Raw genomic sequence first — 25,854 nt, 5'->3', positions numbered from 1 at the left:
AAATATACATGCCTCTCGGGAAGCCTGGCAAGCTACCGAGAGTATCCCACCTGCACAGCAGAGTCTGGCAAACTCCCCGTGGCGTACTTGATACGCCAAAACAGTAACAATAACAGATCTCACTCCCCTGACCCTGAAAGAAGCCTCCAATCGTTGGGAAAGACGTGTAAGGAGAGGCTGCTAAAATCTCTGGGACAAATGGAGACGTTACTGACGCCCGCTTGAGTAAACCGATGAACAACAGGATGACAGTGAAACAGTGATACAGTGACAGAATACCGGATGAAGAAATGTACTGTAGCTAAGGGGGGATCTAGATCAGCCCTGACCCCAGTGTTTAGAAAGGAGAAGGACAGAAGGGGAAGAAATCCAGGGGAGAAGGAGAGAACGGGAAGTAGTGGGTGAACAGGCATCACTTACACTGGTGATACGGGTGAGCAATACAGTTATATATCTAAAACACAGGCTGGACAACTTGGAAAATATGAGATCTAAGCTGCAACCACTGAAACTCTGTAATGTGCCTGTCAAGTGGACACACGGGGATGGGGTGGGGGTGGAAAACGGGAACTGGTGGTGCTGAAACAGGCCTAAAAACTCAACTATCAGAAACTATATAAATCAGTTACTTAAAAACAAATAATGGTGATAGCGTATCTCCATTAAAATAAAAACTCAATGGGTGAGGAAATGGTCAAAAAGGCCGGAGCAGGAATGTGAGACTGTAGTAGATGCTGGAGGACACCCCCGCCCGCCCCAAACAGTACCGAGCACCCAGTACCGAGCACCACTCCACAGGCCAGCGAGGACAGGGCCAGACCACAAACATGCCTGACACAAAACTGACACCAACTGAATCTCAGCTGAATGGATGAGCTATGCAAAAAAAAAAACAAAAAAAACCCCAGCCGTTCTTAGTTAACCCGGCATCCTGTTCTTGCCTCAACTCCAGGGCCAAAGTCATCTTGACACCTACGTGTCCTGTCCCTCCTCCAGGGCGTCCCACAATGCTTTGGTTAGACACAGCTTCTCACATCTTTGTCTAGACAGTTCCAAGATTATCTGACACCTGTATTCCGCGCCAACCTCAGCTCATGCAACGTTCTCCAGCCCCACGACATCCGTGCCAGACAAGAGAACCCTTCACCTCCCCCAGGAGGGCCGTGAGAGCTCCTCTCCTGGGGCCAGGGATGCAGGGCACATGCCCGGCAGAGGCCAGAGGCCCCTGAGCACCAAAGGGACGGGCCCCGACGACGACAACGGTAATTATTTCCACTCGAAAATGCTTACCCCATCTAGTTCCGAGAGGGGTTGGAGTGACAAAATCCAGAACCATTACCTTCTTGTCATATTTGGCTGCCTCCTGGAAAACAGAAGTATTTAATTGCGTTGTGAATGTTAACGTGACCAGACCAGCAAAGGGTTGCTCAAGTCCCCATTCTTACTCAAGTCGTAAAGCCTAAAGCATAATCAGTCACTAATACCTGGGGATTTCACCGGTATAACTCAAGACAAAAACTAAGTGACAGTCCTAATAGTAGCCGGAACATAACAGATTATACTTGTAAAACTTGCCAGACTCATCAGCTGGAAAGTCTAAAATTCTATATAATTCCAAACTATAATAAATGATGCAATCTGAAAGACAGATGGCCATTCTAAGCCAGTAGTAACTGACTAATAAAATATATTTACTGACAGTCTACACCCTAGATTTAGCTTAGACCTATACGGTAATATCTTGGGAGCTGGGGCTGGTTTGGGTCACAATGAAGGATGTTTCAGGAATCATTCCAGGTGGTATTCAAACGACCAGAGCAGTGCTGGGGACTGAATTCAAACTTCCTTCATGCAAAGCACATGCTCCGGCCTGTTGAGCTGCTTTTAATGTACTTCTGCTATTGCCAAACACCATTCCCAAGAAGAAATCTTTCTCCTGACACTGCCAGGTATTCTGAAACTGTCATGTGAAAGACAACAAAAAAACTGATGATTATCGTCAATGTTCCTAAGTTTATCTTCAGGAAGTGATAACAAGTCACAAATTCACAATGCAGAGAATCCCCCTTATCTTTCTCAGAAAATAATCTTTTTGGATGGATATTCAGGTCTCAAAATGTTATTTCAGAGGAGCGAGTCTTTTGAGGACTGAGTCCATCGTCAAGTGAAATATAAGCAGTGTTGCTTCTGCTTTTTTTTGGGGGGGGGGAGGCGGTGACACCCGGCAATGCACAAGAGTTACTCCTGGCTCATGCAATCAGGAATTACTCCTGGCGGTGCTTGGGGGACGATATGGGATGCTGGGAATCGAACCCGGGTCAGCCACATGCAAGGCAAATACCCTACCCGCTATACTATCGCTCCAGCCCCAAGCAGTGTTGCTTCTGAATCCCTCAGAACACAGTGCTCCTCGAAATCAGACACTGATCTAGTCCGACTTTGGCTGGTTTTATTTGAATCAACTTTTACTGATTCCCTGTGGGTTCATCTTCAGGGACAGATCCATTCTCTCTCTTAAAAGAACCTGCCTGAGAAATGACAGCCCGAAGGTTCATTTCACTCATGGAAAAATGTACCTGATTCAGTCTGGAGTCCCCCTTCTTTCTCTCCTTCCTTATTTAGACATCTTCCTTCCTACCACACCCACTTCGTAGTTACTTGTTATTCTCTTAGCTGAGTTAAAAAAAATACACAGAATGCAAAAATAATTCTGTACTTTTCTTTGGGGGGGAGGGTTTGGTATGCAGCAGAGTCCAGTGGCCACTGACAGACTCAGAGCAGCCAAGCATGTCTGACTGGGGCATGGCACTGCACCGCCGCCTGGGCCCAGAAATTCCAGGGCCACTGGGGTCTACTGGGGTTTTTTGGGTTTTTTTTGTTTGTTTTTGTGCTTTTTGGGTCACACTGAGCAATGCAAAGGAGTTACTCATGGCTCTGCACTCCGGAATTACTCTCGGCAGTGCTTGGGGACCCTATGGGATGCTGGGGATTGAATCCGGGTCAGCCGCGTGCAAGGCCAATGCCCTACCCACTGTGCTATCGCTCCGGCCCTCTACTAGGGTTCTTTGGGGGACCGTGGCGTCTGCTGCTTGGCCAGGCATGCCACTTGGCCACAGAGCCCTGTAGAGTCATTCTTCTGGACCCATAAACAATTTTTATTTGAACTTAGCTGCAGGGCTGGAGAGATAGTACAGTGAGTAAAGCACTTGTCCTGCTACATGCCTGACATGGGCTCAATCCCTTGCACCCTGTATGTCCCCTGAGTGCAGAGCCAGAGCCGAGAGTAAGCCCTAAGCACCACTGGGTGTGCCAACCTCCCTGCCTGCAGCCTCCCTCCCACCGAAAAGAAATCCACCCGCTGTCCATCTTTCAACTGGGGAGGAAGGGTATGAATAGGGAAAAAAAAACACCATTAAAAAAAAAACACCTAATTGGGGCTGGAGCAATAGCACAGTGGGTAGGGCGTTTGCCTTGCATGAGGCCGACCTGGGTCCGATTCCCAGCATCCCATAGGGTCCTCCGAGCATCGCCAGGAGTGATTCCTGAGTGCAGAGCCAGGAGTAACCCCTGTGCATCGCCAGGTATGACCCAAAAAACAAAACAAAACAAAAAAACCAACACAACAACAACAAAAATATAATTGGGGCTGGAGCGATAGCACAGTGGGGAGGGTGTTTGCCTTGCATGAGGCTGACCCGGGTTCAATTCCCAGCATCCCATATGGTCCCCCGAGCACCTCCACGAGTGATTCCTGTGTGCAGAGCCAGGAGTAACCCCTGAGCATCGCCAGGTGTGACCCAAGGGAAAAAAAAAACAAACACATAATTTATAAATAGCATACCAACTTCACACCATTCTGATACAACACCCTTACTACCCCTGAAGAGTCGACCAAGTTTTATGACACAGGAACGAAATGTGCCCTAAATACCAGGCCCAATATCATGACTATAAAGTGTCCCCGTAACCTGACTGCCCAGATCAACGTGCCAAACATCACGAGAGGCTCAACCAAGTTCCAGAGGACCTCGGGCTCCTCTGGGCAAATGACATCCTCGAGCCGGAACCCAGAGCACTCAGGGGGCGGGGGAGTCTTGCCTTGGCAGCTGCCAGTCCTCCCGAGCCCCCGCCGACGATGATGAGGTCGTAGTCGTAGGACGTGGGGTGGTTCTCGGAGCCATTCATGGTCGGCTTCTGAAGGACGCCGTCTCGATTCCCCTGCAGAGGACAATCAAGAAAAGGGAACAGAATTGAACTTCAGAAGCAGGCCGGGAAGCTCTGAGGGAAACCTTTTCTGAAAAATGTGTCAGAGGATATGTCTGACAATGGCGCTGACATTTGTGACTCTGATATACAGTTACCACACGTGAGAAAAATCTATTTTTGCTTGTTTTTGTGCTCGAGGCTTACTCTTGGCTCTGCACACACGGGAATCACTCACCGGGGAGGGGAAGACGCTCGGGGACCGTACCAGGTGCTAGGGACAGAAGCCGGGTCAGCCGCGTGCAAGACAAGCATGCTACTTGCTGAACTGGTGTTCCAGCCCAGCGCGTCTTTTTGAAAGGGAAACAAAAGGAGCCATCGGAGGGAGAGTTCTGCGCTGCAGGTACACAAATGGCATGTGTGTACCTTCTAGTGATCTTCGTGGGACTCTACGGACAGCCACTGTCAATCTACAGCAGTCGCAACTGACACCTGCACGAAATCAACTCAGCCCTGGATGAAGAAGTCCACTGTCATGGCTTTCCCCTGGCATTTTCCCAGTCAGCCTTTCAATCAGCCTGAAGACGGCTCAAGGGTTTAAAGCGTCTGCCTGGCAGGCACACAAGGCAGAGTTCAAACCCCGGTGCCACCGCCCGTGCTGAGGTGATCACAGCAGTCTTGCCAATGAGACGCCTGGGAAGACGCACAGGGAAGATGGCTCAAGGGGCTCTGCCTCCCCGCATAGAGCCCTGAGGTACCACCTGGTGCCTCCCACACAGGCTGAGGAGACCCCAGTAGCTCTATCTGAGATCTGCAGTGAGAAAGGGCCCAGACAATGGCCAAGTCATTCAGGAGGCACTCAAGGCAGGGGTGAGGCCCTGAGCTAACTGCAGATCTGCACATGTGCCGAGGCAGTGCTGGCTACCCCTCGGCCCTGGGTCCTTCGGGAGGGAGCATATTCAGATGCATGCTCCAGCTGTGGTCACCCTACAGTCACCCTAACTCTCCCGGAAAACCAGCTCTCATGATGGTCCAGGCAAGACTGAAATAAGCAGTCGGCCGAGGTCTCATTAAAACAGGACCTTGGTATGTAGCGATGTCAACACATCCACAGAGCATTTAAGATTTCTCCTACACCTGTTCAGCTGAGACAGCAAATTAAGACCAAAGTCACTGACATAAACCTGTTTGAAAAGTTGAATGTGAAAGCTGCTGCCATGGTAAGGCATTGTAAGTAAGGGTGACTATTAAAAGTTCATTTGGTTACCTGTGCACAAACCCTCCTGCAGTATATGTTTAGTTTTCATGCCTTGGCATTTACTTATAATGAAAGTGTTAGATGTTTAAATTTTTTTTTTTTTTTTTTGCTTTTCGGGTCACACCTGACGATGCACAGGGGTTAATCCTGGCTCTGCACTCAGGGGACAATATGAAATGCTGGGAATCAAATCCGAGTCGGCCACGTGCAAGGCAAATGCCCTACCCACTGTGCTACTGCTCCAGCCCTAGATGTTTAGATTTTTTTAAAATGTTACTTTACTTCTTATTACACACCCATTCCCTTGCACAGTGGTCTGGAACACTGGGTAACAGATCTTTCCTTATCTTTCATTAAAACAGAATCTGTGCTAGCACGAAATCGTTGAGTGGAGACACCAACAGGCACAATAGAAGGCTTTTAACCCTCACCGGCCCCCAGCCCCACACTTACCACGCCAGTCTGCACAATTTTCTCCTGGCTACAGTCGCACGCCAGGGGTGGACGTGGAGGGCCAGCAGAATAGGGGGCCTGGGGCGTGGGCAGGGGTACGGTGGAGGAAGGCGGAGGAGGAGGAGGAGGCTCGGCGCTGGGGCTGCCCCGGGGTGGCATGGCAGGTACATAGCATGGCTCAGAGACAGAAGGGTGAGCCACCGGGCACCAGCAACAGTGAGGGAAGGACCACGTCACCCTGACCATCTGCACAAAAGGTCTGACATGAGAGGCGGGTAAGCACAGCCAGTATTCATCAACTGGCATGACGGCGGAAGTTCCTCCTCCAGTGTCAGGCACTGCAGGGGGGAAAGAATTGGGTAACAAATCCGTTACTTTCCACGCACAGGGCAGCTGCAGGGAACAGTGCTACTCCTCAGCTGGCCTCCAGGAGCCCTAGGCTAACTTGCCAGTTGCAAAGAGCTCAGAAAAGCAGCGAGCTGCCCTACAAGAAAAATAACAAAGCACTAAACCTCAACCTCATTCTATCTTTATGTCCTTGACAGTGCAGGAAAGCATCACCGTCTGCCTGGAAACCGACCCGTCGCCCCCGGCTAGAACAAAAGAAAATGTGTTGCCGAGCTGCAAAGTGGCATACTCCCTACCCCAGTGTTTAAAATCTACTCTCTACTGCAACTTTGTAGCAGGTCTGGGTTTTTATTATGGTTCCAGTTCCAAATGAAAGACCAAGCTGACGAGCACAGAGAAAGCTCAGAGAGAACAGGCTTAACTGTAACGAAGACCAGCTTCATGAAACATGTTTAAATTTAGAACTAAAATCTCTATCCTTCAGTTCCCCGTAAATGGCTCTCAGGAACCTCTTTAACAAGCTTATTAAGTTTATATTTTCGTAGGACTTGCCTAACAGTAAAATAGGAAAAATGGGTTGGCTGTGGTTTTTTGGAAACAAGATAGATTTTATAGGAACTTATTTAAGAGACGTGAGGAGAGAGAAAGGGAGAAGTGTGTGTTCACGAGAGAACCTAGGCTTCTCCAGAGGAAAAAGGCAAGGAAAGCAGCCGACAAGCAGGGGGGAGAAGTATTCACTCAAGGGAGAACATGGGCTTGACGAAAAATCCAGGAAAAAAGTATTTAGAAATCAAAAATTCTCAAGTTCTTTTTTAAAAGATCTCTTCCAAATTCTTCAACTTTTTATTTTTGACGGCTTACAATATTTATAATGGTTTCTAAACATTGTTAAATGAAGTATTTTAGTGTGGAGAGGGGTGTTGTTTTCCATCTCTGTAATTCTCAATCTCTTTCTGTGTCCCTTGTGTCACATGTTGCAACATCTCTCAGCGACCCTCTGGAAAACTCATAGCGGAATGAATGACGTGTGGAAAGGCAAGTATCGCCTTAGCATTATGGATGTATGTGTACAATCTCGCACACAAGTACACTCACACATACACCCTTCCTTGTCTGCAGCTTTCAAACATTCCTACACTGCTTTCATCTACCCCTCACACCAAGATCTTTCCCCGAGTTCACCACAAGGAAACTACTGTTGCAGGGCCGAGTGAGGGTCCAACAAGTAGGGCGCTTGCCTTGCATGTGGTTTACCCAGATTTATTACCCAGTACTCCAGATGGTCCGCAGAGCATGCCAGGAGTGATCCCTGAGCACAGAGCCAGGCGTTACACCATAAGCAGCCACATATGGCCCAAGATTCAAAAATAAAATCAGAGTGACTACTGGGGATCATGCTGCTTGCCTGCGCTGGACAACCCTGGTTCGATCTGTGGCACAGCAAGGCACCCTGAACACAGTCAGGAGTGGTCTTACGGGCACCACTGAAAACAATTTTAAAAATCAGAATTAGAATAGGAACCAGAGTACAGAAGAAGGTGGGGGACTTGCTTTGTAAGCAGCAGAACTGGGTTTGATCCTCAGGACCTCCTGTGTTCCTCCACGCCCATCAGGAGTGATCTCTGAGCACAGAGTCCGGAGTAAACCCTGAGCACAGCTGAGTGACCCGAAAACCCAAAACAAAAATAATAAGATTAGAATAAATCACAAAGATAGCTCTTCCCCAACCTGACAGTATTCCTAGCCTTTGTCGGGCAGGGGTTCGTACTAGCTTTCCCTTAGCATTATTCTTAAGTACTGCCACCACACACTGGATTTACACACAGATTGGTGGATTTTGGCACACAACCGCTGCTGGCTCACCCCTGGCCGTGGCTCTAACACGCCGCAGCGCCAGCAGCACATTAAAGAAAGCACTGCTCAACCGCGCTGGAGGCTACGAGGCTTCAATGACCACCTCATCCTTAGGAGTCTAAAATGATGCCCTCATTCTTAGGAGTCTAATTCTTTCATTTTGTAAACTGAAGTCTTCCACCCCCAAAGTACTAAGCGTAAGATCATTTACATCTGCACAGCGGTTGGGCGTTCACCTTTCACTCGGCCTATCCGTGTTGGACTCTTCCGCCCCTCTCGGAGAGCCCAGCAAGCTACCGAGAGTATCACGTCCGCACGGCAGAGCCTGGCAAGCTACCCCTGGCGTATTGGATACGCCAAAAACAGTAACAATAAGTCTCACAATGAGAGAAGACGTTACTGATGCCCGCTCGAACAAATCAATGAGCAACGGGATGACAGTGACAGTGAGAGTAGCACAGTGAATAGTTGGAAAAGCCTTTCGAGTTGGCTTATTTCCCCCATTCCTAAGGAGGGGATCTGGCCAGATCACAGCGCTGGAGTGTTTAATGGGCACCCCCGTGCTCTGCCTCCTGGACAGCACCCCCACCTAAAGTGCCCTTTTCCCCGCCAATTCTCTACTAGTGCTCTGGTATACACACTCAAGACTAAAGCAATCCTTTCAGGGTTAGGGAGTTCTTTGACCGACACCCAAAGACTCCAATACAATTACCTATCTCTCCCCCAAAGTTCCACGTCACAGCCACCCTCTTCCTGACAATCCCAACAGCGCTGGCTGTGGGGGAAGAGCCCTGGAGCTTTCGCTGCAGCCCCTGGTCCTTCAGTGTAGCTGGAAGCCCGTGCCTCACACAACCTAGGCTCCATCTCCCAGTCCCGTCACCTCTGCGAAGAAGGAACCTTGTCTCATCTCTGTGTAACACACGCCAAGCGGGCATGTATGTGACCAAGAACATCTTGGCACGGGCTGCTTTGTAGATACATACCAAGAGGCTCACACAGCCTTTCTCACGTACATAAAGCCAGTCCACCATAAGAGTGTGCAAGTTATGAGGGGGAAACTCAGCACTGTCACTTAATAGAATGATTCTTACCATTTTTAATGATAGACTTAATAATAATGTACTTCAAGACACATGCCAATTATTAGAAAACAGCCCTGGCTCGTTTGTTTCAATAGTACCAAGACAGCTGTAATATCTGAACCAAAACAGTGCTACCGGAAACAGCATGGCCCACAACACTTAACCTATTTACTACTGGCCCTTTTAGAAAAAAAGCATTTACTGGCTAATCTAGAGAAAGGCTGAGTTATTGATAGATGACATGAGGCGAAATTACAAGTCAGCCTGAGGGCAAATCACCTTCCTGCTCATGGGAGTAGAAATGCTTGAGACTGTATCTTCCAGGGTGAAAAAACCTGTCTGCAGTCTGCCAGTTAATCGCCTAGAATTACAACTATTAGGCACCTAAAATATCTAGAGCCCAGAGTAACATTCAGCATTTACTTTAACCATCCTGGCAAACATGCTCTCTGCCAGATTTCAAAGCCCCATCCCGTAGGCATGGCCACCTCAGTGTGCAAAAATGCATCATGTTCCATCTGATAGGGGGCAGTTTCCAGGCTGAGAGTTCTATTAAGAAATACAATTTTAAACTGGGAGTATCTGAGGCTGTTACAAAATGAAAGACGACAAGCTTGACAGCTCTGAAGGACACCCTGTACTAGCAGAAATTACGAAGGAAAACCAGGGGCCTGGGAAGAAACTAAGCACTACAGTAACTAAATATCTGAAGATAATGTGCTGCAGTTACCTGACAAGAAGTATCTTCCACAGGAAGATATAGGAAGGCAATTCAATTTGTTGCCAAAGTTTGAACATGCAAATAGATCCGGAGGCTCCCTGGTGCCCTAATTCCCACGGTACTTGATCTTCACAGACTTACTAGGAGAATGCCTTTATGCCTCCTCCTGGCATCTGCACCACCTATTTGTACTTTCACTGACCATAACCAAAGGAGGTCCTGTATTATTACCCACCCATGAACCCGAGTCCTCCTGCAACCAAGCAGGCCCCTGTCTTTTAACAGCATTAACAGCGCATATTCAAGGCCCCTTGAGCAGCGTTTCTTCCACCTGTTTCAACTTACACTTCCGGGTCTGAAGAACCCCCTGAGGGGGACAGCAGGGAGAGGGCCTGGAGTCCCTACTTCAGAGAAAGCTGAGCAGTATCCCAGATCACAAGCGACTTTCCCCCAATGATCAAATACATTTATGAAATGCAGAACGGATTTTTATTACTCCAGTCTCAAAAAGACACTGCAAAAACTTTCCCAGACACGTCAGTTGGTTTGTTTTGATATACGACCTCAATGACACCTTATCAAAGAAAAAAAAAAATCACACTGTACAAATGAAAGCATTTCTCACGTTCTTAGAAAATAGTTTCACCTTACAGGAGGGTATGCAAGCTAAGTGTCTGGCTTTGAATCTTGACTCTTCATTTCGAGATCTCCCACGGCCGGCACCCGCTACAAACTAGAAGCCCGGGCCTAGCAGGCGCTGGTGATCATGGCCTCGGAAATCTCAAAGGTCGCCACGATATTTTTCCAGTCCTGCAAGCTCAGCGAGATGACGCCCTGCTTCCGGCCGTGGTACCCGAAATCGCAGTCCTCGCCCCGCCGGCTGAAGCTGATGGGCTCCAGGATGGGCAGGCGGTCCTGGTCCAGCCGGAGGCGCGCGAAGCCGTCGCGGATGATGAAGGAGACGTAGAAGATGTTCTCCACCGTGCGCGAGAAGGACTTGGGGTCGATGACGAACTCGAAGTAGGACACGGGCGTGTCGGGGTACTTGCGGAAGTAGGTCTGCAGCAGCCCCAGGATCCTCTCCACCTCCTTCTCCGTCGCCTCGTGCTGGGCGTTCAGGTCCAGGCGCCGCAGCTTGGTGGGCATGGCCCGGACCTCGTCCGCCGGGCGGCGGGCCTTCCTGGCGGCGTGCAGCGCGGCGCGGGGCCGGGCCAGGGCCGAGGCCGCCGGCCGCTCGGGCTGGAAGGTGCCGAAGACGAAGTGGAAGGGCTCGGCGTGCCGGAGCCACGAGGCGGCCTCGCGCTGCAGCAGGGCCCAGAAGGAGCGGGCCACGCGGTCGTCGAAGCGCCGCCGGGGCTCGCCGCCGCCGGGGTCGCCGCGCTCCAGCCAGCTGAGGCCCACGGAGACCAGCAGGTAGTCGCAGAAGGCCACCTGGTTGAAGAAGCTCATGTCGGCGTTGAGCTGGCGCGCCTTCTCCTTGCCCAGGTCCGAGGCCAGCACGAGGAACTGCGCGTCCAGCGCCGCCTCCTGCGTGCGGCTCACCTCGTCGAACAGGACGTTGGCCTCCTCGAGCGCCTCGGACAGCGTGTCGCTGGCCGTGTGCACGATGTCGTCGCGGCTCTCCTGCACCGTGTGGATGAGGCGCCGGTACTGCTTGCGGATGCTGCGGCACTTCTCCTGGTCCACGGCGCCCAGCAGGAACGGGTGCAGCGCCGCCGCCCCCCCGAGGCCCAGCTCATCCGAGCTGCTGTCGCCGGCGCCCACGGCCACTTCCACCTTCATGGGCTCGTCTTCATCACTGTCAGTGTCGTCGTCGTCGTCGTCCCCCACCACCACCACCTCCTCGGCCCCCAGCAGCTTCCTCGAGGGCGCCACACCTGGCCCGCGCCCCGCCACCGCCACCGGCTCCTCGCCGCTCTCCGCCAGGAAATCGCTTTCTCGCTCAGACATGTCGGCGGCGCCCGTGCGGCGGTCGGCGGTCGGCGGCCAGCGGTCGGCGGTCAGCGGCCAGCCGTGCCCCCTCCCTCCCGCGGCGGAAACGGAGCCGAGCGCAGGGCGCGAGAGGACGCCCGCCCATGCGCACTGGGCGCCCACGCGGCCTTGCCCCCGCCCCTAGACGGGCAATCGGCCCCGCCCCCAGCAGGCCGGCGCCGCCCCGCCGACCCCGGGCCGCTCGCGCCCGCGCACGCCCGCGGGCACGCGCAAGGAGGCACAGGCGGCCGCGCGCAGCAATGGCTCCCGCCCCGCCGCTTCGGGCAGTTACTTCCGCCTCCCTCCCCGGGTCGCCGCCCCGCAGCGTAGGGTTGCAGCTGGGGGAGGGCTGCAAGCAACACTCCAGGTGGTGGTCTTGCCAAGTGTTCGTTTCTGTTGGCGGTTCCTTTCTGTTGGAGATTATCCCATAAAAGGCCCAAGGGGGGCCGGGAATGCAGAAAGGCATCACTGGGCCCCCGCTTGCAAACGGCGCTTGCAAACCGCGGGGAGGGGGGTTGGGGGACTTACTGTTAGAAAAACTAAACTGAGCCACCCCGCCTACTCCTACCCCCCAAACCCAAATCTCTCCCAACCCTGCCCTGCACCGGGTGGGGAAGGCTCCAGAGTTGCTGAGCTGGCAGTCTGCACACTACACGGGAAAAATCTATTTGTAATGGACAGCAGGCTGGTATCACCGAAAAGGGGCGGGGGCCCGAGCTAACGCTGTCACAATCACCTGCGAGTCACCGAGTTCGCCGGGGACACGTACTGGAACCCCCAAGGGCCAAGTACTCTCCTAATGGGAAGGAGTTCCTCTGTTTTTAAAGGCAACAAGGTGCACGGCCACACCCCCAGAGATGAAACGCGGGAGCCAAGGACACACACCCACAATCCACGGGCCAATGTTTATCGAGGCACCAGGTGCAAATTAGGCTCTCCTAAGGATCCAGGGCGGCTCCGTTTTCTTCACATTGGCAGGGGAGGGAAACCCAGAGACCCATCCCTCCCCACTGGCAAAAAGTTTCCTGTAAATGGAAAAACCTACTCTACTCTACTCTCAAGGCACACCAAAAAAAAAAAAATTTTTTTTTTTTTTCAAAAATACCACGCATCACGGTTACTTAGGCATATATTATGATTCCTCTCTATCAGACTGCTTTGCTGTTTTGGTTCGGTTTTTTATTTCATTGGGCCACATCCTGTGGTTCTTACTCCCGCACTCAGGAATCACTCCTGGCTGGCTCCAGGGACCATATGGTAATTGGGGGGGAGGGGTGGGGGGAGGGGTGGATCAAACACCAGAAGGGCAGGTACAAGGCAAGCGCCTTGCCCACTATACTATATCACTCCAGCCCCCAGTTTTGCTTTTTCATTTTATTACAGGGGCCTTACTGAGCCATGCCCAGTTACTCCCAGCTCAGCGCTCAGGAGTTACGCCTGGCAGTGCTCAGGAGCCATAAGGGATGCTGGGGATCAATTCAGGGTTGGCTACATGTAAGGCAGCCTTATCCACCCCTGCTATCTCTTCAGCTATGTTTGGGGTTTTTTTTTTTTTTTGCCTGTTTTAAAGCAAGAACTTGATTTAGACTTTGCAAGCATAATTTTCATAAGAATGTTTTGAATATGCACCTAAGACTAATTTGGACTAGTGGAAAAAACGGATCCTATCAAAATAAAAGACTCCTTTTCAAATTAGGCTGATCTCTGAAATAAAGAAAAAAGAGAAAAACATACTTGGGGCCCATTAACAAGGGGCCATATTTTCTCTCTTCTTTTTTTTATTTCTGGGCCACACCAGGTGGTACTCAGGGCTTACTGGTGGCTCTGCACTTGGGGATCAGTCCTGGTGGGTTTGGGAGAGTGCCAGGGATGGAACCCGGGTCAGCTGAGTGCAAGGCAAACATTCTACCCGCTGTGCTATTGCTCCAGCCACAGGACCATATTTTCCCCAAGTCTGGTCAATAACGAACTAATACTTATATCTGTTTAAGTCGAGATTAAAAACATGATTCATTGCAAGTACAAAATTCCAGGGTTTTTTTTTTTTCTTTTTGCTGTACTCTTGGGAGTTTCTGACACCCACTTTATTTTATTTTTTTTCTTTTTGGGTCACATCTGGCGATGCACAGGGGTCACTCCTGGCTTTGGACTCAGAAATTACCCCTGACGGTGCTCAGGGGACCATATGGGATGCTGAGAATCGAACCCGGGTTGGCCGAGTACAAGGCAAAAGCCCTACCCACTGTGCTATCACTTTAATCTCAATATCACTTTAATGTCAATACAAGCAGTTTATAAAAGAAACCCAGGGGGGTAGCTTGAGCCTTTCCACCTGAAGGAGAGTATTTTCTCCTTGGCTTTGTGATGGGGAAAGAGGCCGAGTGACACCAACTCCGTCTGTACAGTCTTTCATCTACAAATTTCAAAATGCTTTAGAAGAAATTCTTTCAACCCCCTTATAAAGTATTAATAATACAGTTTACAAGGATTTCTCAGGTGATAACTGCCTACACAACCTGCTCTGAGCAACGACCCATCAAGACAAGCGGCATATTATTATTAAGCCAGGATTGCCAGAGCTGAATGAATCCCTTCTCTCCTGGGTCCTGGTCCCTGAGGAGCCAAGGAACAGGCAACCTGGATCTCTCCAGAAAACCAGACAGTGGTGAGTGAAGTCTGCCTTCTGGAGCAGAAGAAGGTGCAGAGGTTGCTAGGAGATTTTAAATGTTTGTCTAATGATTCTTCTTTTTCTTAACCATTTTTAAGGAATTGAATATTTCTTAGGGTTTTTACTTGGTGTGGGGAGGGTCAACTCAGCAGGGCTCTGGGTCCCTCCCTGGCAGTGCAGGGGATTAACCTAAGGTCGGACGCATGCAAGGCAAGTGGCCGATATAATGAGATTTCATGCCCAGGAGATATCCCAAAGGATCGGGGCACTTGCTTTTGCAGGTCAGAGGCCTGGGTTGATGGTCCGGCACCACATGGTCAACGGGGCAAGCTGGACGCCAACCCCACGCACAGAGCTCAGAGTAACCCCCAGCCCAATAGCCAGGAGGCCTCCCGAGGGCCCTCTATCTTTTCTGGTGAGTTCTGTGTTTTGTTTAGAGTTTCCAGGTTTGGGGGACACCCTGGGCAACGCTCAGGGCTGACACGTGACATCCCTAGGCTGCCTGCCCGGGAAGCACCTTGCCCACTGGACCTTCCCTCTGGCCCACTGGCGGGCTTGTGTTGCAGGATTCACCTCTAATAAGTGCCTAAGACACAGTGCCACAGCCGAGAACCAGTCAAGTAAGAGCCTCAAGCCTGCCAGGCCATCCACCCACGATCGCCCACTTCCCTACACAGCTTCATTTGTCCCTTTCGCGGGCACTGTCCTCAAAGCCTCAGTCCAGCCGGGGTGCGCCTATGTGATACAGAGGTGTGGGGCGATGATAGATAAAGACCCAGGCTTAATTCCCAAGGAGGGCAACAGGATGTTTTAGGAATGGTTCCTCTTTCATCTGAGTCTCCTTCCAGGCTATGTTTGTGTTTGTGTATGTTGCTGTTTGGGAAACGTGGCTATCAGCAAGGCAGATACTAACATAAACTAACAGGTGGAGAGCCAGAGAGACAGTGTAGCAGATAAGGCACACCTAACCTGGGTTTGCAACCTGGCGTCCCATATGGTCCCTGAGTCCACCCTGAGCACAGAGACGAAAGTCAGCCCTTTGGTCTGGGTGTCACCACCCCCCCACACACCCACTGGTCTGGGTATCGCCACCCACCGACCCACCAAAAAAAAAAAAAAAAAACCAAGAAAGGAAGAAAAACTAAAAACAAATCAGAAAACAAAGCAGGCGGATGAGAACAGAAACTTTCCGGTGCTGAGAGCAATGATCAAGTCTGGGCTGAGACCCCTGGGAAGTCAGCCAGTGTGAGCAGTGCATAGTGATGGGCGAAATCACTGTATCACTGTCATCCCTTGTTCACAGATTTGCTCAAGAGGGCTCCACTAACGTTTCTATTGTGAGACTTGTTGTTACTTGTTTTTGGCATATCAAAGATGCCACGGGGAGCTTGCCAGGCTCTGCCGTGAGGGCCGGATACTCTCAGTAGCTTGCCTGCTCTCCAAGAGGGACAGAGGAATGGGGTGGAGGAGGGGTGGAGGAATCAAACCCCAAGCCCCCAGTTGGTGGCTGTGAGGCAAACACCCTACCCGCTGCTATAGCTCCAGGTGGTGGGGAGGGAGTGGGGTGTGGGGGGGGGGGGGAAGAATCAAACAAATCAAGACTTCAGAGCTAGAAAAGCACTGGAAGTGTAGCTTTGGAAGGAGGGAGCCTTAAAGGAACTCGGCTCTAGAGACTGAGCTCAAATCCCCTGGCTGCTCTGTCTGCCAAACAGCATGGCTGTAACTAATTGAAAATTCAAATATTAAAAAAAAAAAAAAAAAAAAAAGCGTTGCCCAGAATCTTCAAATGATCCACACTGCCCTAAGGCCAGTGAGGAGTAACAGAGGGCCAAGGCTTGGCATCCGATGTTGAGAACACACGTGCTCAGTAGACACGGTGTGACGTTTCCCTCCCCCCCCTTCCCCATGGCACTGCAGGGGGCCAGCCCTGTGCTCACACACAGATCTTCAAAATTCTCACCTGCTTTCCCAGATTTTCTAAACTCTCTCCCCAGCAAGTGAGGGCTGAGTCTCAGAGGACCGCCCACCCTTCAGAGGGGCTCAAAGGAAGCCTCACTGGCCCCCTGGAGTTATCCAGGCAACAAAGATTTTTCTCTTTTCCTGTTTTTGTCTCTGGGCCACACCTGGCGGCTGAGCTCACACGCAGGCCTCCTGCATGCAAAGCCCGTGCTTGCCAGCTGAGCCACCTCTCTGGGCCCTCAGCAAAGACCGCATGAGCGCATGCCAGGGGTCAGACACACAGGAAGACACGCAAGTCCATCGATCATCATCCTACAGGAACTCAGTGTCGTGGGCCCCGAAGAATGCCGCTCCCCGCAGCAAGCATCTCGCGAATGGGCGCCTGCCGGCCTACCCCGCCAGCGCCTCGGGAATACCGGGAATACCTCGAGCTGCTGCGTGGGCGCAGCCTCCGTGCAGGAGCCCTCAATGCCATCCACGGGGCTGGACACGCCTCCCAGCAGTGGTAACAGGAAGCAGGTGCCGGGCGCGCGAGGACACCTGAGTGAACTCTGCAGACCTGTCTGGATTCCACGCCCGGCTCTGCCACCCTACGCGGCTGTCTGTCTGGGCAGGCTCCGTCCACTCTCCCGCTCCCTCCAGCCTCTCCTCTTCAAACTGGACCATCCCGCCCACCCCATCCTGCAGCACCCGGAGGCTAGAGCGCGGCACGCAGGAAATGAGTGACGACTGCTACCACCTGAGGGTGATTCGCTGCTATCAACCACACGCCTGGGACCGTCAGGACGAACTCCAGGCCGGGGTGCCGCTGTAGCGCCCGCCTCGCACGGGTTCTATCCCCGGCATGGGAGACAGGAAAACACAACTGGTTTTCATACGAAGGCCAAAAGAAGTGACCACTAGCAGGCTTTCTCCTCGCGGGAGAGCCATGGGGACAGGGAGCAGGTCAGGCTGGCGGGCAGTACAGCGGGCGGGGCGCTAGCCTTGCACATGGCCGACCTGGGTTCAATCCCTGGCACCCCATGTGGTCCCCAGAGCTCTCCAGGAGTCATCCCTGAGCTCAAAGCCAGGAGCAAGCCCTGAATACAGGGGGGTGATCCTCCTCCCCCAAAATAACTGGCAGTTCAGTGAGGCAGCTGAGAGGGGTCAGTAAGTGACCGAAGGGAGGTGGAAGGGGGGAAACTTAAAGCACCATGGCTATAAAAGTATTCCCATGTGCTCCGGGAGGTATGGAAGTAGAGCAGGAAATAACCAGAAAAGCAGGTTGGAGCCAGACCCCGGGAGACAAAAGGCAGCAAAGTGCACTTTCTCCTCTGCTCCTGGGCAGGCAGAGGGGGAGACGGTTCTTTACAGCAGCGGATAATTGAGGAGGGGCAGCCAGTTCCCCGACTGGCTGCGGGGAGGGAGGGGGGCGGCTTCGGCAAGTGAGGACCTGAGAAGTCTGGGCGAAAGGTGAGAGGCACATGTGTGAGCAGCAGCCAGGCCTGCTCGAGGGTAGACGGGAAAGACAGACAGGAAAGACGAGAGGCGCGAGCAGGGGAGGGAGCACTGTGCAAACACAGGGGCCTGGGAGAGAGCTCTCAGGCTTTCCTCGGACAAGGCCCTTGTGTGGTCGCTGGCACTCCATGGTCCCCATCGCCCCGCAACCCCAGCACCACACACGGCGACCTCTGGGCGACTAAGACACAGGGAATCGCCCTTGGGGACCACCGGGGCTGGACCAACAAGTAACACAATAAAAACATCAGACACGGCATCAGGGGGGTTTGCATCCTCTATAGAAGCAGAAGGCAGCAGCACCTGGGCTTTATTTACCGTGGGTGTGGCACTGAGTCCATCTTCCTCTCTGAGCTGCACCACAGAAACGTGAATGAGGCCCACCAACAACACACCCTCTTTTTTTGTTGTTTTTTTTTGCTTTTTGGGTCACACCTGGCGATGCTCAGGAATTACCCCTGGCGGTGCTCGGGGGACCATATGGAATGCTGGGAATCGAACCCAGGTCAGCCGCGTGCAAGGCAAACACCCTCCCCGCTGTGCTATGGCTCCAGCCCAGTACACCCTCTTTTAGGCCCTGTGAGTCCTTGGGATCTTCCACAGAGGTCCCAGAGCCTGTTCCCTCCCCTCACCCTCACAGCAGTCTCCAGGGCCTGAGCTAGGCCCAAGGCAGCCAACGCCACCGTCTCCGCCACCGTCTCCGTCTCCCCAGCAGGGACTATCAGGGGGAAGAGCAGGTGGGAAAGCAGCTTCCTGTGTCAGCTGGGGTCGAGTGGCAAGAAAGGGGAGGGATGGAGTGATATGAAATTAGCTGACATCTCCTCCTGTCTACACGGTACGGAGCCTGACTTCGGAGAATTCCGGAGTTCGGCTTGGTTTCCGCGTCTACCGTTCCCCAGGAGAAGCTCGGGGTCCCAAGCCTGCCCCGTCCCCATCACATCCAGAGACGACAGCTGCCTGCGCCAACCCACCTGGAGGTCAGTCGATACGGCAGCGTCTATCTCCTCTCCTCTCTGACCTGGAAGAAACGTTCTAAGGGGCCGGAGGCACAGTTCAGCGGGTAAGGCGCTTGCCCCTGCACGCAGCAGGGCTGGGTTCAATCCCCGGCATCCCAAATTATCCCCCAAAACCAGCCAGGAGTAAAGTCCTGAGCACCGTCGAGTATAACCCCAAAACCCTCCCAAAAAAGAAATAAACTGAAGTCCCCTGTTGCCAGTTTTAGTCCAACGCCTGCGACCACTGCGGTCGACTCCTAAAGTCTCATCTCTGCCCAGGGCTGCACGGTCCTCGGGCACTGCTGGGCTTGTCCCTGGGGGTCCCCGCCAGGCCCAAGCTCCACTGACAGTGCTCCAAAAGTTAAAACATTTATGAGTGAGCAGCTCTAAGAAACAGGAACTCTTTCCGGTGCCCAGAGTTCGGTAACCCCCTGCTGCCAATTTCACACGTGGACACGTAAGCGCTAGCCACAGCCGGCTGCTGTCCCGTGCGTCTAAGCAGGAACTGTCGCATTACCAGCTGCAAACTTCCAACCTCTGTCTTCCAGGTAGGAAAGATTAGTTCTCTGGGGCTGCAGGAGCGATGGCACGTGGGTAGGGTGTGTGCCTTGCACTGGACCCACCCAGGTCTAATTCCCGGCACTCTGTATGGTCTCAGAGTCTGCCTGGAATAAGTCCTGAGCACCACTGGGTAAGGCCCAAAACAAAAACAAAAACATTAGTTGTTTTGCTTTTCCCAATTCTGATAACTTAGTCATCGATCTTGACCCAACTACCTTGGGTGTCAAGTCTCAAATTTGAGATCTGTGAGAATGACCTGAGGGGACCCCAGGGACACAGCACAGCCACAAAGCACTTGCCTCCCGTATATCCTAACCACCACAAGGTCCCCAAGCACCTTTAGGAGGCGCAAGCCACCTTCCCCCGACCCCACCGCACAAGCAAGAGCCATGCCTGGTAGGCCCACAGACACAGCCCCAAATGCAGTTCCCTTAAAAAGCCCTGCAGTGTGGCGGCCAGCCGCAGAATCCCCGGGAGTGCTCCGTGCTCATTAAACACTCAGGTCTGGGCTTTCCCCTCCTCATCAGCCCCTGTGGGAGCTGGGCTCTGCCTTGTAAGTTTTTACGCAAGGCGCCTCAGGTGGTCTGTTTCCAAGTTCCATCCCTCTGAGCCATCTCCCCGGCCCTGAACTAGATGTCTTCAAAGCCATCTGCCTAGATGCGGGTCGGCTAAACTCTCGGGAACTTCCAGAGACTCCTGCGGCCCAAACAAGGGGTCAGGTCAAAGGTATTGCACAGAAAGGGGAAAAAGGAGCAGGTGAGAAACAGAATGAAGAGACGATGAGCAGGGACTCAAAAGAGCTCCCTCTTCAGTGCTCATCCTGCACTTTCAAAGGATGGAATCTTGTTTAAAGGTACGAATTTCAGGGTGATAGCACAAAAAAGAAAACTATTCTCTGATAAATGTCTTTCGTCATTCAAACCCAACGTTTCCTTAAACATTTTTCAGAACTGGGCTAGAAAGATATTACAGGGGTTACTTAAGCACAGCGGCTGGGCGCTCGCCTTTCACTCGGCCAACCCGAGTTGATTCCTCTGCCCCTCTCAGAGAGCCCGGCAGGCTACCGAGAGTATCGAGCCCGCCCGCGCAGCAGAGCCTGGCAAGCTACCCGTGCATATTGGATATGCCAAAAGCAGTAACAATAAGTCTCTCAATGAGAGACGTTACTGGTGCCCGCTCGAACAAATCAATGAGCACCGGGATGACAGTGACAGTGACTTAAAGTGCTTGACCCTTCAACCTGGGTTCCACTTATGGTCCCCTAAACACAGAGCCAGGAACAACCCCTGAACACCAAACACACACAAAGATTTTCAGAACTCAGGTGTAGCCCCAAAACACACACACACACACACACACACACACACACACACACACACACACACACACACACACACACACACTCTTTCAGAATTCAACTTGGCTGGAAATTCACGAATACTCTCAACCAAGAGTCCTTACCATGTCTCTTTTCTCCCAATGTTTAATACTCAATTAAAAACTAAAATGATACTAAAAAAGTAGTAACTTGACCTAAAAGAGGTGTGCTATGTAGGCGAGAGTGATAGATAGTACGGCGGGTCTGGGGATTGCTGCTTTGCATGCGACCAACCCGGGTTCGATCCCCGGCACCCCATATAGTCCCAAGTCCTGCCAATAGTGATCTCTGAGCACAGCCAGATGTGCCCCTGCCCCAGGAAGAGAGGTGTGGGAAATGATTTTAAATATGAAATAGTATGCTTTCCACTCATGATCCTGTACTTGTCTGAAACTAACACCCATCACATGAAGTTCAAGTTATCACATCATACTAATAAAGTGGGTTAAAGCTTACAAAAGGAGTCATTCTAATTAATTCCTACTGATTGTTAAAACCACGGGCCACAGCAGACTTCAATCATCTATCTACAAAACTTTTCAAGGGTAAATGTATGACAAGTGGAGAAAACAGATCAGGCACGAGGGCATTATTTACGGGTCTGTCTTGTTTTACTTGCAAAGTAAAGATACGAATAACAAAGCATCTGAAATCCGTCTTTTCATTTCCTTTCATTATTACCTATTAATTTGCTATTTGTCCTTGAGGTCTAGCCCCACTTCCCAGACCCATTCTTCAAAAAGAAAAACTAGACTCTTTGAAAAGGGGAGTAAATTAAAAAAAATAATAAATAAAATAATAATAATAATAATAATAAATACCAGCTATTCCTATCCTTCCTCAAAGTGTCCACGTCTAAATTCATTTTTACACTGAACTGAGGTCTTGGGGGCGTACCTTCAGGAAGGTTCAAGTGGGAGTTATGTGTCTTAATAAGGATCACAGATTTAAAAAAAGGGACACCCTTCTCCCCTCCAAATCAGAAAAAAAAAAACAGAGGTGGAAGTGTGCAGGTGATGGGACCTGCACCTCAGCAGGTCGCCATGCAGCCTCTTCTGCAGGCGCCCAGCCCCCCAGCCCCCCAGCCCCGACGGCCAGCAGCTGCCCAGCCCCGGGAGGGTCCAGCGGGAAGACCCCCGGCAGCTGCTGGGGGGGATTCCTTTCTCCGGGTCCCCGCGCCGCAGCCTCAGCTCTGGGCGGGGAAAGCGGCACCCAAAGAGGAAATTCACTGGCCCCGGGTCGCTTTCTGCGGGAAAACGTTGTTTTTTCAAAGTATCAAAACGCTAAGATCTGATAAAGACGGATATTTCCCGATCTCTTAAAAAAAAACTACTTCCCTCATCAACTTCTCTTTCAGCAATTTTCACTGCTAACATTTTTTTTTTATGAAGAGGCGAAGTGGAGGAGGGGAGGAAACAGGAAGACAAAAATGCTTAAAAAAAAAAAAAAAAGAAAGAAACCCCAAAACGTACTTTTCTACGAAGAGGGTTCAGCAAGCGCTTCCACGAGGCGGACCCCATCTCGAAAGCGCCCGTCTCCGGGGGGGAGGGAGGGGGAGGCCCCGGCCCAGACCCGCGCTGGGGCGGCGGGTTCGGTTCGGAGGGGCGCGGGCCCTCCGCAGGCCGCCGGCCCCGCACCTACCTGCAGGATCGGGCGGTGGCCGCCGACGGGCCTCCGTGTCACCACCAGCACCGGCGCGTCGGTCGCGGGCGCTCAGTGCCCGGAGCGCTCCCTCGAGGCCGCGCGCGCGTCTTCTGCGGCACAAAAGCACACGGGGCCGCGGGTCAGCGCCGGCGCGGGCGGCGGGAAGTGCGCGCCGGGGGGCGGGGCCTCGGCGCCCCAACCGCGCCTCCCCGCGCGCCCCCGGCCCGGCCCCCCGCGCGCGCCCCGGCCCGGCCCCGCGCGCACCCCGGCCCGTCCTCGCGCGCACCCCGGCACGGCCCCGCGCGCACCCCAGCAGGGCCCCCGCGCGCACCCCGGCCCGTCCTCGCGCGCACCCCGGCACGGCCCCGTGCGCACCCCTGACCGGTCCCCGCGCGCACTCTGGCCCGTCCCCCGCGGACCCTGGCCCGTCCCCGCGCGCACTCTGGCCCGTCCCCCCGCGCGCACCCTGCCCCGCCGGCCTGGACGCCGCGCGCCGCCCGCTCCGTTTCCAGCCCGACTCCCCGCCGCGCGCGGCCGCCGCTTCCCAAAGGCTGCCCGGAAGGTACCGCGCTCTCGGCTCCCCCGCGGCGCCGCCTCCCCGCCCCGTCCATCCTCCTCCGCCCAGCCAGCCCAGCGTCTGGGGGGAACTGCCCCAACCCAACTTCGCTTTCTTTGAAATCTAAAGGCACCGGGCAAAAGGGAGAAAAAGGAAAAAGAAAAAAAGGGGGGCGGGGGGGAAAGTGCCCAACCCACCTGGGCTGCTCGGCCCTAGAAACCTCCAGGCGACCTAGCAACATCCGACCTGACTTAGCCGGGGTGTAACCAACGGGAGCGCTCGGAGGAGAGCGCCCGTGAGTCAGAATTTAAAGAGACTCCAGTTACCCCGGCAGCAGGCCGGCTCACGACACCCCCCAAACCATACCCACTGCCCCCCACTGCAGCACACTCGCGCCGGGTGACAGCTGCCCAGACGCGTGCCGCGGCCCGCGCAGACTGACATCTGGTCAATCACAACGACCCTCCTGGGGCCGCTGCTCGCGGGGTCCGTGTCACAGACGGGGAAACTGAGGCCCGGGACCCTCCCGCGAGCCTCGCCCACGTTCGAGCAGCTCTCGCTGCGGAGCGCCAGAAAGGCAGGGCCGGGGTTCCAGACGAGGCAACGTGCGCGGTGCACGCTTTGCCACCCGCGAGCCGCCGCCGGAGGTTCCCCTTTGGAGCCCTGGAGCAAGTCACGTGTTTCTGGGGCCTCGGTTTCCCCGCCCTCGCCGGTTTTTAATATTAAAAAAAAAAAATGGAGGCACACAGGATTGGCCCATCTCTCCCGGATCTCTTAAGATCCGATGGGGGGCACGTTCCTAGCGAGGCATCCTGCAAGTGTTGGGGAGCCCTTCCAGCGCGGTTCTGGATCTGTCAGCGCCTTCGGCAGCTTCCAGTCTACACTGCCAAGCCTCGGGGATCCTGAGCCGCCCCGGCGCCCATGTTCTCCGATCCTGCACCGTCTCCACAAAGGCGCGCGAGGAAGCAGAGCACCTTGCGCCCCACCCCTCCCCACCGCGCGCCGCGCCGGGACTGACAATCGTGGGCTTGGGGGGGAGTGGAGGTGCAAGGAGCGGGTCCGAGCAGCACCCCCACCCCCGCCCTGGCCCGCCGTGCAAACGCCTCCCCGGCCCCAGCACCCCGGCCCGGCCCCGAGCTGCTCCCCTCCGCGCGCTCCCGGGAGGCGCCGGCCCGGGCTTACGTGCACGCCGGCCGCTCGGACGTCAGCTCTGTCCCCGCGCCGGCCCGCCGCACACTGAGTGTGGCCCGGCCGCCGCCTCCCTCCGCGCCGGCTAGCGCCAGGCCACGCCTGGCAGGGGCGGGCGGGCGCCCCGCCAGAGTCAGGATGACGAAGCAAAAAAACCTGCCCGCCGCGTGCGGCCCGGCTCGGGCTGGGCGCGCGCTCCTCGCCGGCCGGGCGCCCCCCGACCCCAGCCCAGGGCCCACCCCGGCCGAGCGCGCGCGAAGGTCGGGGAGCGGAGACCCCCGGGGCGTGTGCTTTCAGGCAATTGGGCTGGGCTCTGCCCCCCAGGCAGGGACTCCGGATCCGGCCGGACTGGGCCGCCCCAGAGAGGGTTTGAAGGTCCCGACCCCGTTGCCCGGCTCCCAGGCCCAAGACATTCTGATGTAACCAGTGCAGGGCGGGGCCTGAGCTCCTGGTACTCTCCTGAAGGTGCCACTGCCAAAAGCTGGGCGCCCCCCCACCCCGCCCCCCAGTCGTGGAGCCGCTGGCCTCAGGAGTGGGGGTAATGAATGGGTCCGTCGGGCAATTCCCTAAAGGAAGTGATGCGCTCGGGTTCCGAAACTTCCTAGCCGGCCTGACTCAGCCTGGAAAGAAGTGACAAATGGTCCCTGCACACAACTTCCCCGTCTCGTCCTTCCGAGCCGGTCCGCGCAGGTCTCAGTGCGTCCTCAGGGTTTTAAGGCAAACGCGGAGTGTTTAACTGCAGCCCGGCCTAGCGGCCCCAGGGAACCGAGCTGCCCAGAGTGCCCCAGGGAGCCCGCTCTTACTCACTCTTACTCAGCACCTGGCACTGGCCCGTGGCTTGCGGGTATTTGCTGAATAAATAAGCGAACGCTTTCCACTGCTTCGTCTGGAAGCGCCCTGGGCGGGGAGAGTGGCTGGTTTCTCGGGGCTGCCAAGGCCCAGACCTTCTTTCCCCCACAAGCCGCTCGGTGGAGCCCCGTCCAAGACGCACGTCGGGGGGCCAAGGTGCTGCGTCGGGGGCCAAGGTGCGTGCGCGCAGGCACAGGTGCACCGCGCGCGCGTTCTCCCCCACCGCGGCTCTGCACAGGAGCCCCCCTCTCCAGACTCGGGGGTCCTTAGGAAAGGACCCTAGGAATCAGCGAACAGTGGGACTAAAAGAACAAGGCGAGGAAAAGCTGGGACTATGGGAGAAGACTCCAGAATGGGGTGCCAAACTACCCTAACCATTTTACATAACATTTTTAACCGACACAGTGACAAGCCCTCGGACCAGAAGCATAAACTCATTCTCAAAAACGAATTCATAAGACACTGCTGAGAGGGGCTGGAGTGATAGCACAGCGGGTAGGGTGTTTGCCTTGCACGCGGCTGACCCAGGTTCGATTTCCAGCATCCCATATGGTCCCCCGAGCACCACCAGGAGTGATTCCTGAGTGTAGAGCCAGGAGTGACCCCTGTGCATTGCCGGGTGTGACCCAAAAAGAAAAAAAAAAAAAAACACTGCTGAGAACTTCAGGA

General features: G+C 53.9%; 2 protein-coding genes across 5 annotated transcripts in view; both read right to left on the bottom strand.

Moving 5' to 3' along the window:
- TXNRD1 (thioredoxin reductase 1) overlaps positions 1-24,470 on the bottom strand; it is a 52,480-nt gene extending 28,010 nt beyond the window's left edge. The window contains exons 1-4 of one of the 4 annotated variants that reach the window (XM_055118180.1): positions 24,331-24,465; positions 22,590-22,702; positions 4,099-4,218; positions 1,291-1,363 (exon numbers count right to left, since the gene is read on the bottom strand). In XM_055118180.1, the coding sequence (XP_054974155.1) occupies positions 1,291-1,363; positions 4,099-4,185 (160 nt within the window). In that variant the 5' untranslated portion in view covers positions 4,186-4,218; positions 22,590-22,702; positions 24,331-24,465. Of the gene's footprint in view, positions 1-1,290; positions 1,364-4,098; positions 4,219-22,589; positions 22,703-23,057; positions 23,203-23,345; positions 23,800-24,330 lie in introns of those variants that run through there. The other 3 variants (XM_055118182.1, XM_055118181.1, XM_055118183.1) reach the window with 3 other exon arrangements.
- Positions 10,319-11,985, bottom strand: EID3 (EP300 interacting inhibitor of differentiation 3). Its single transcript, XM_004602863.2, has one exon. It carries the CDS (start codon positions 11,867-11,869, stop codon positions 10,667-10,669), a length of 1,203 nt encoding a protein of 400 aa, XP_004602920.2. The 5' UTR covers positions 11,870-11,985; the 3' UTR covers positions 10,319-10,666.
- Positions 24,471-25,854: the final 1,384 nt, after the last annotated feature.

The sequence above is a fragment of the Sorex araneus genome, chromosome 10 (assembly GCF_027595985.1).
Source record: "Sorex araneus isolate mSorAra2 chromosome 10, mSorAra2.pri, whole genome shotgun sequence".
NCBI lineage: Eukaryota > Metazoa > Chordata > Mammalia > Eulipotyphla > Soricidae > Sorex > Sorex araneus.
The sequence above is the reverse complement of the archived record's forward strand: the minus strand, read 5'-3'. Positions and strand labels throughout refer to the sequence as shown.

Bases quoted from the DNA above. Each gene is read 5' to 3' on its own strand.
- EID3 (XM_004602863.2), bottom strand. From the start codon at position 11,869: ATGTCTGAGCGAGAAAGCGATTTCCTGGCGGAGAGCGGCGAGGAGCCG.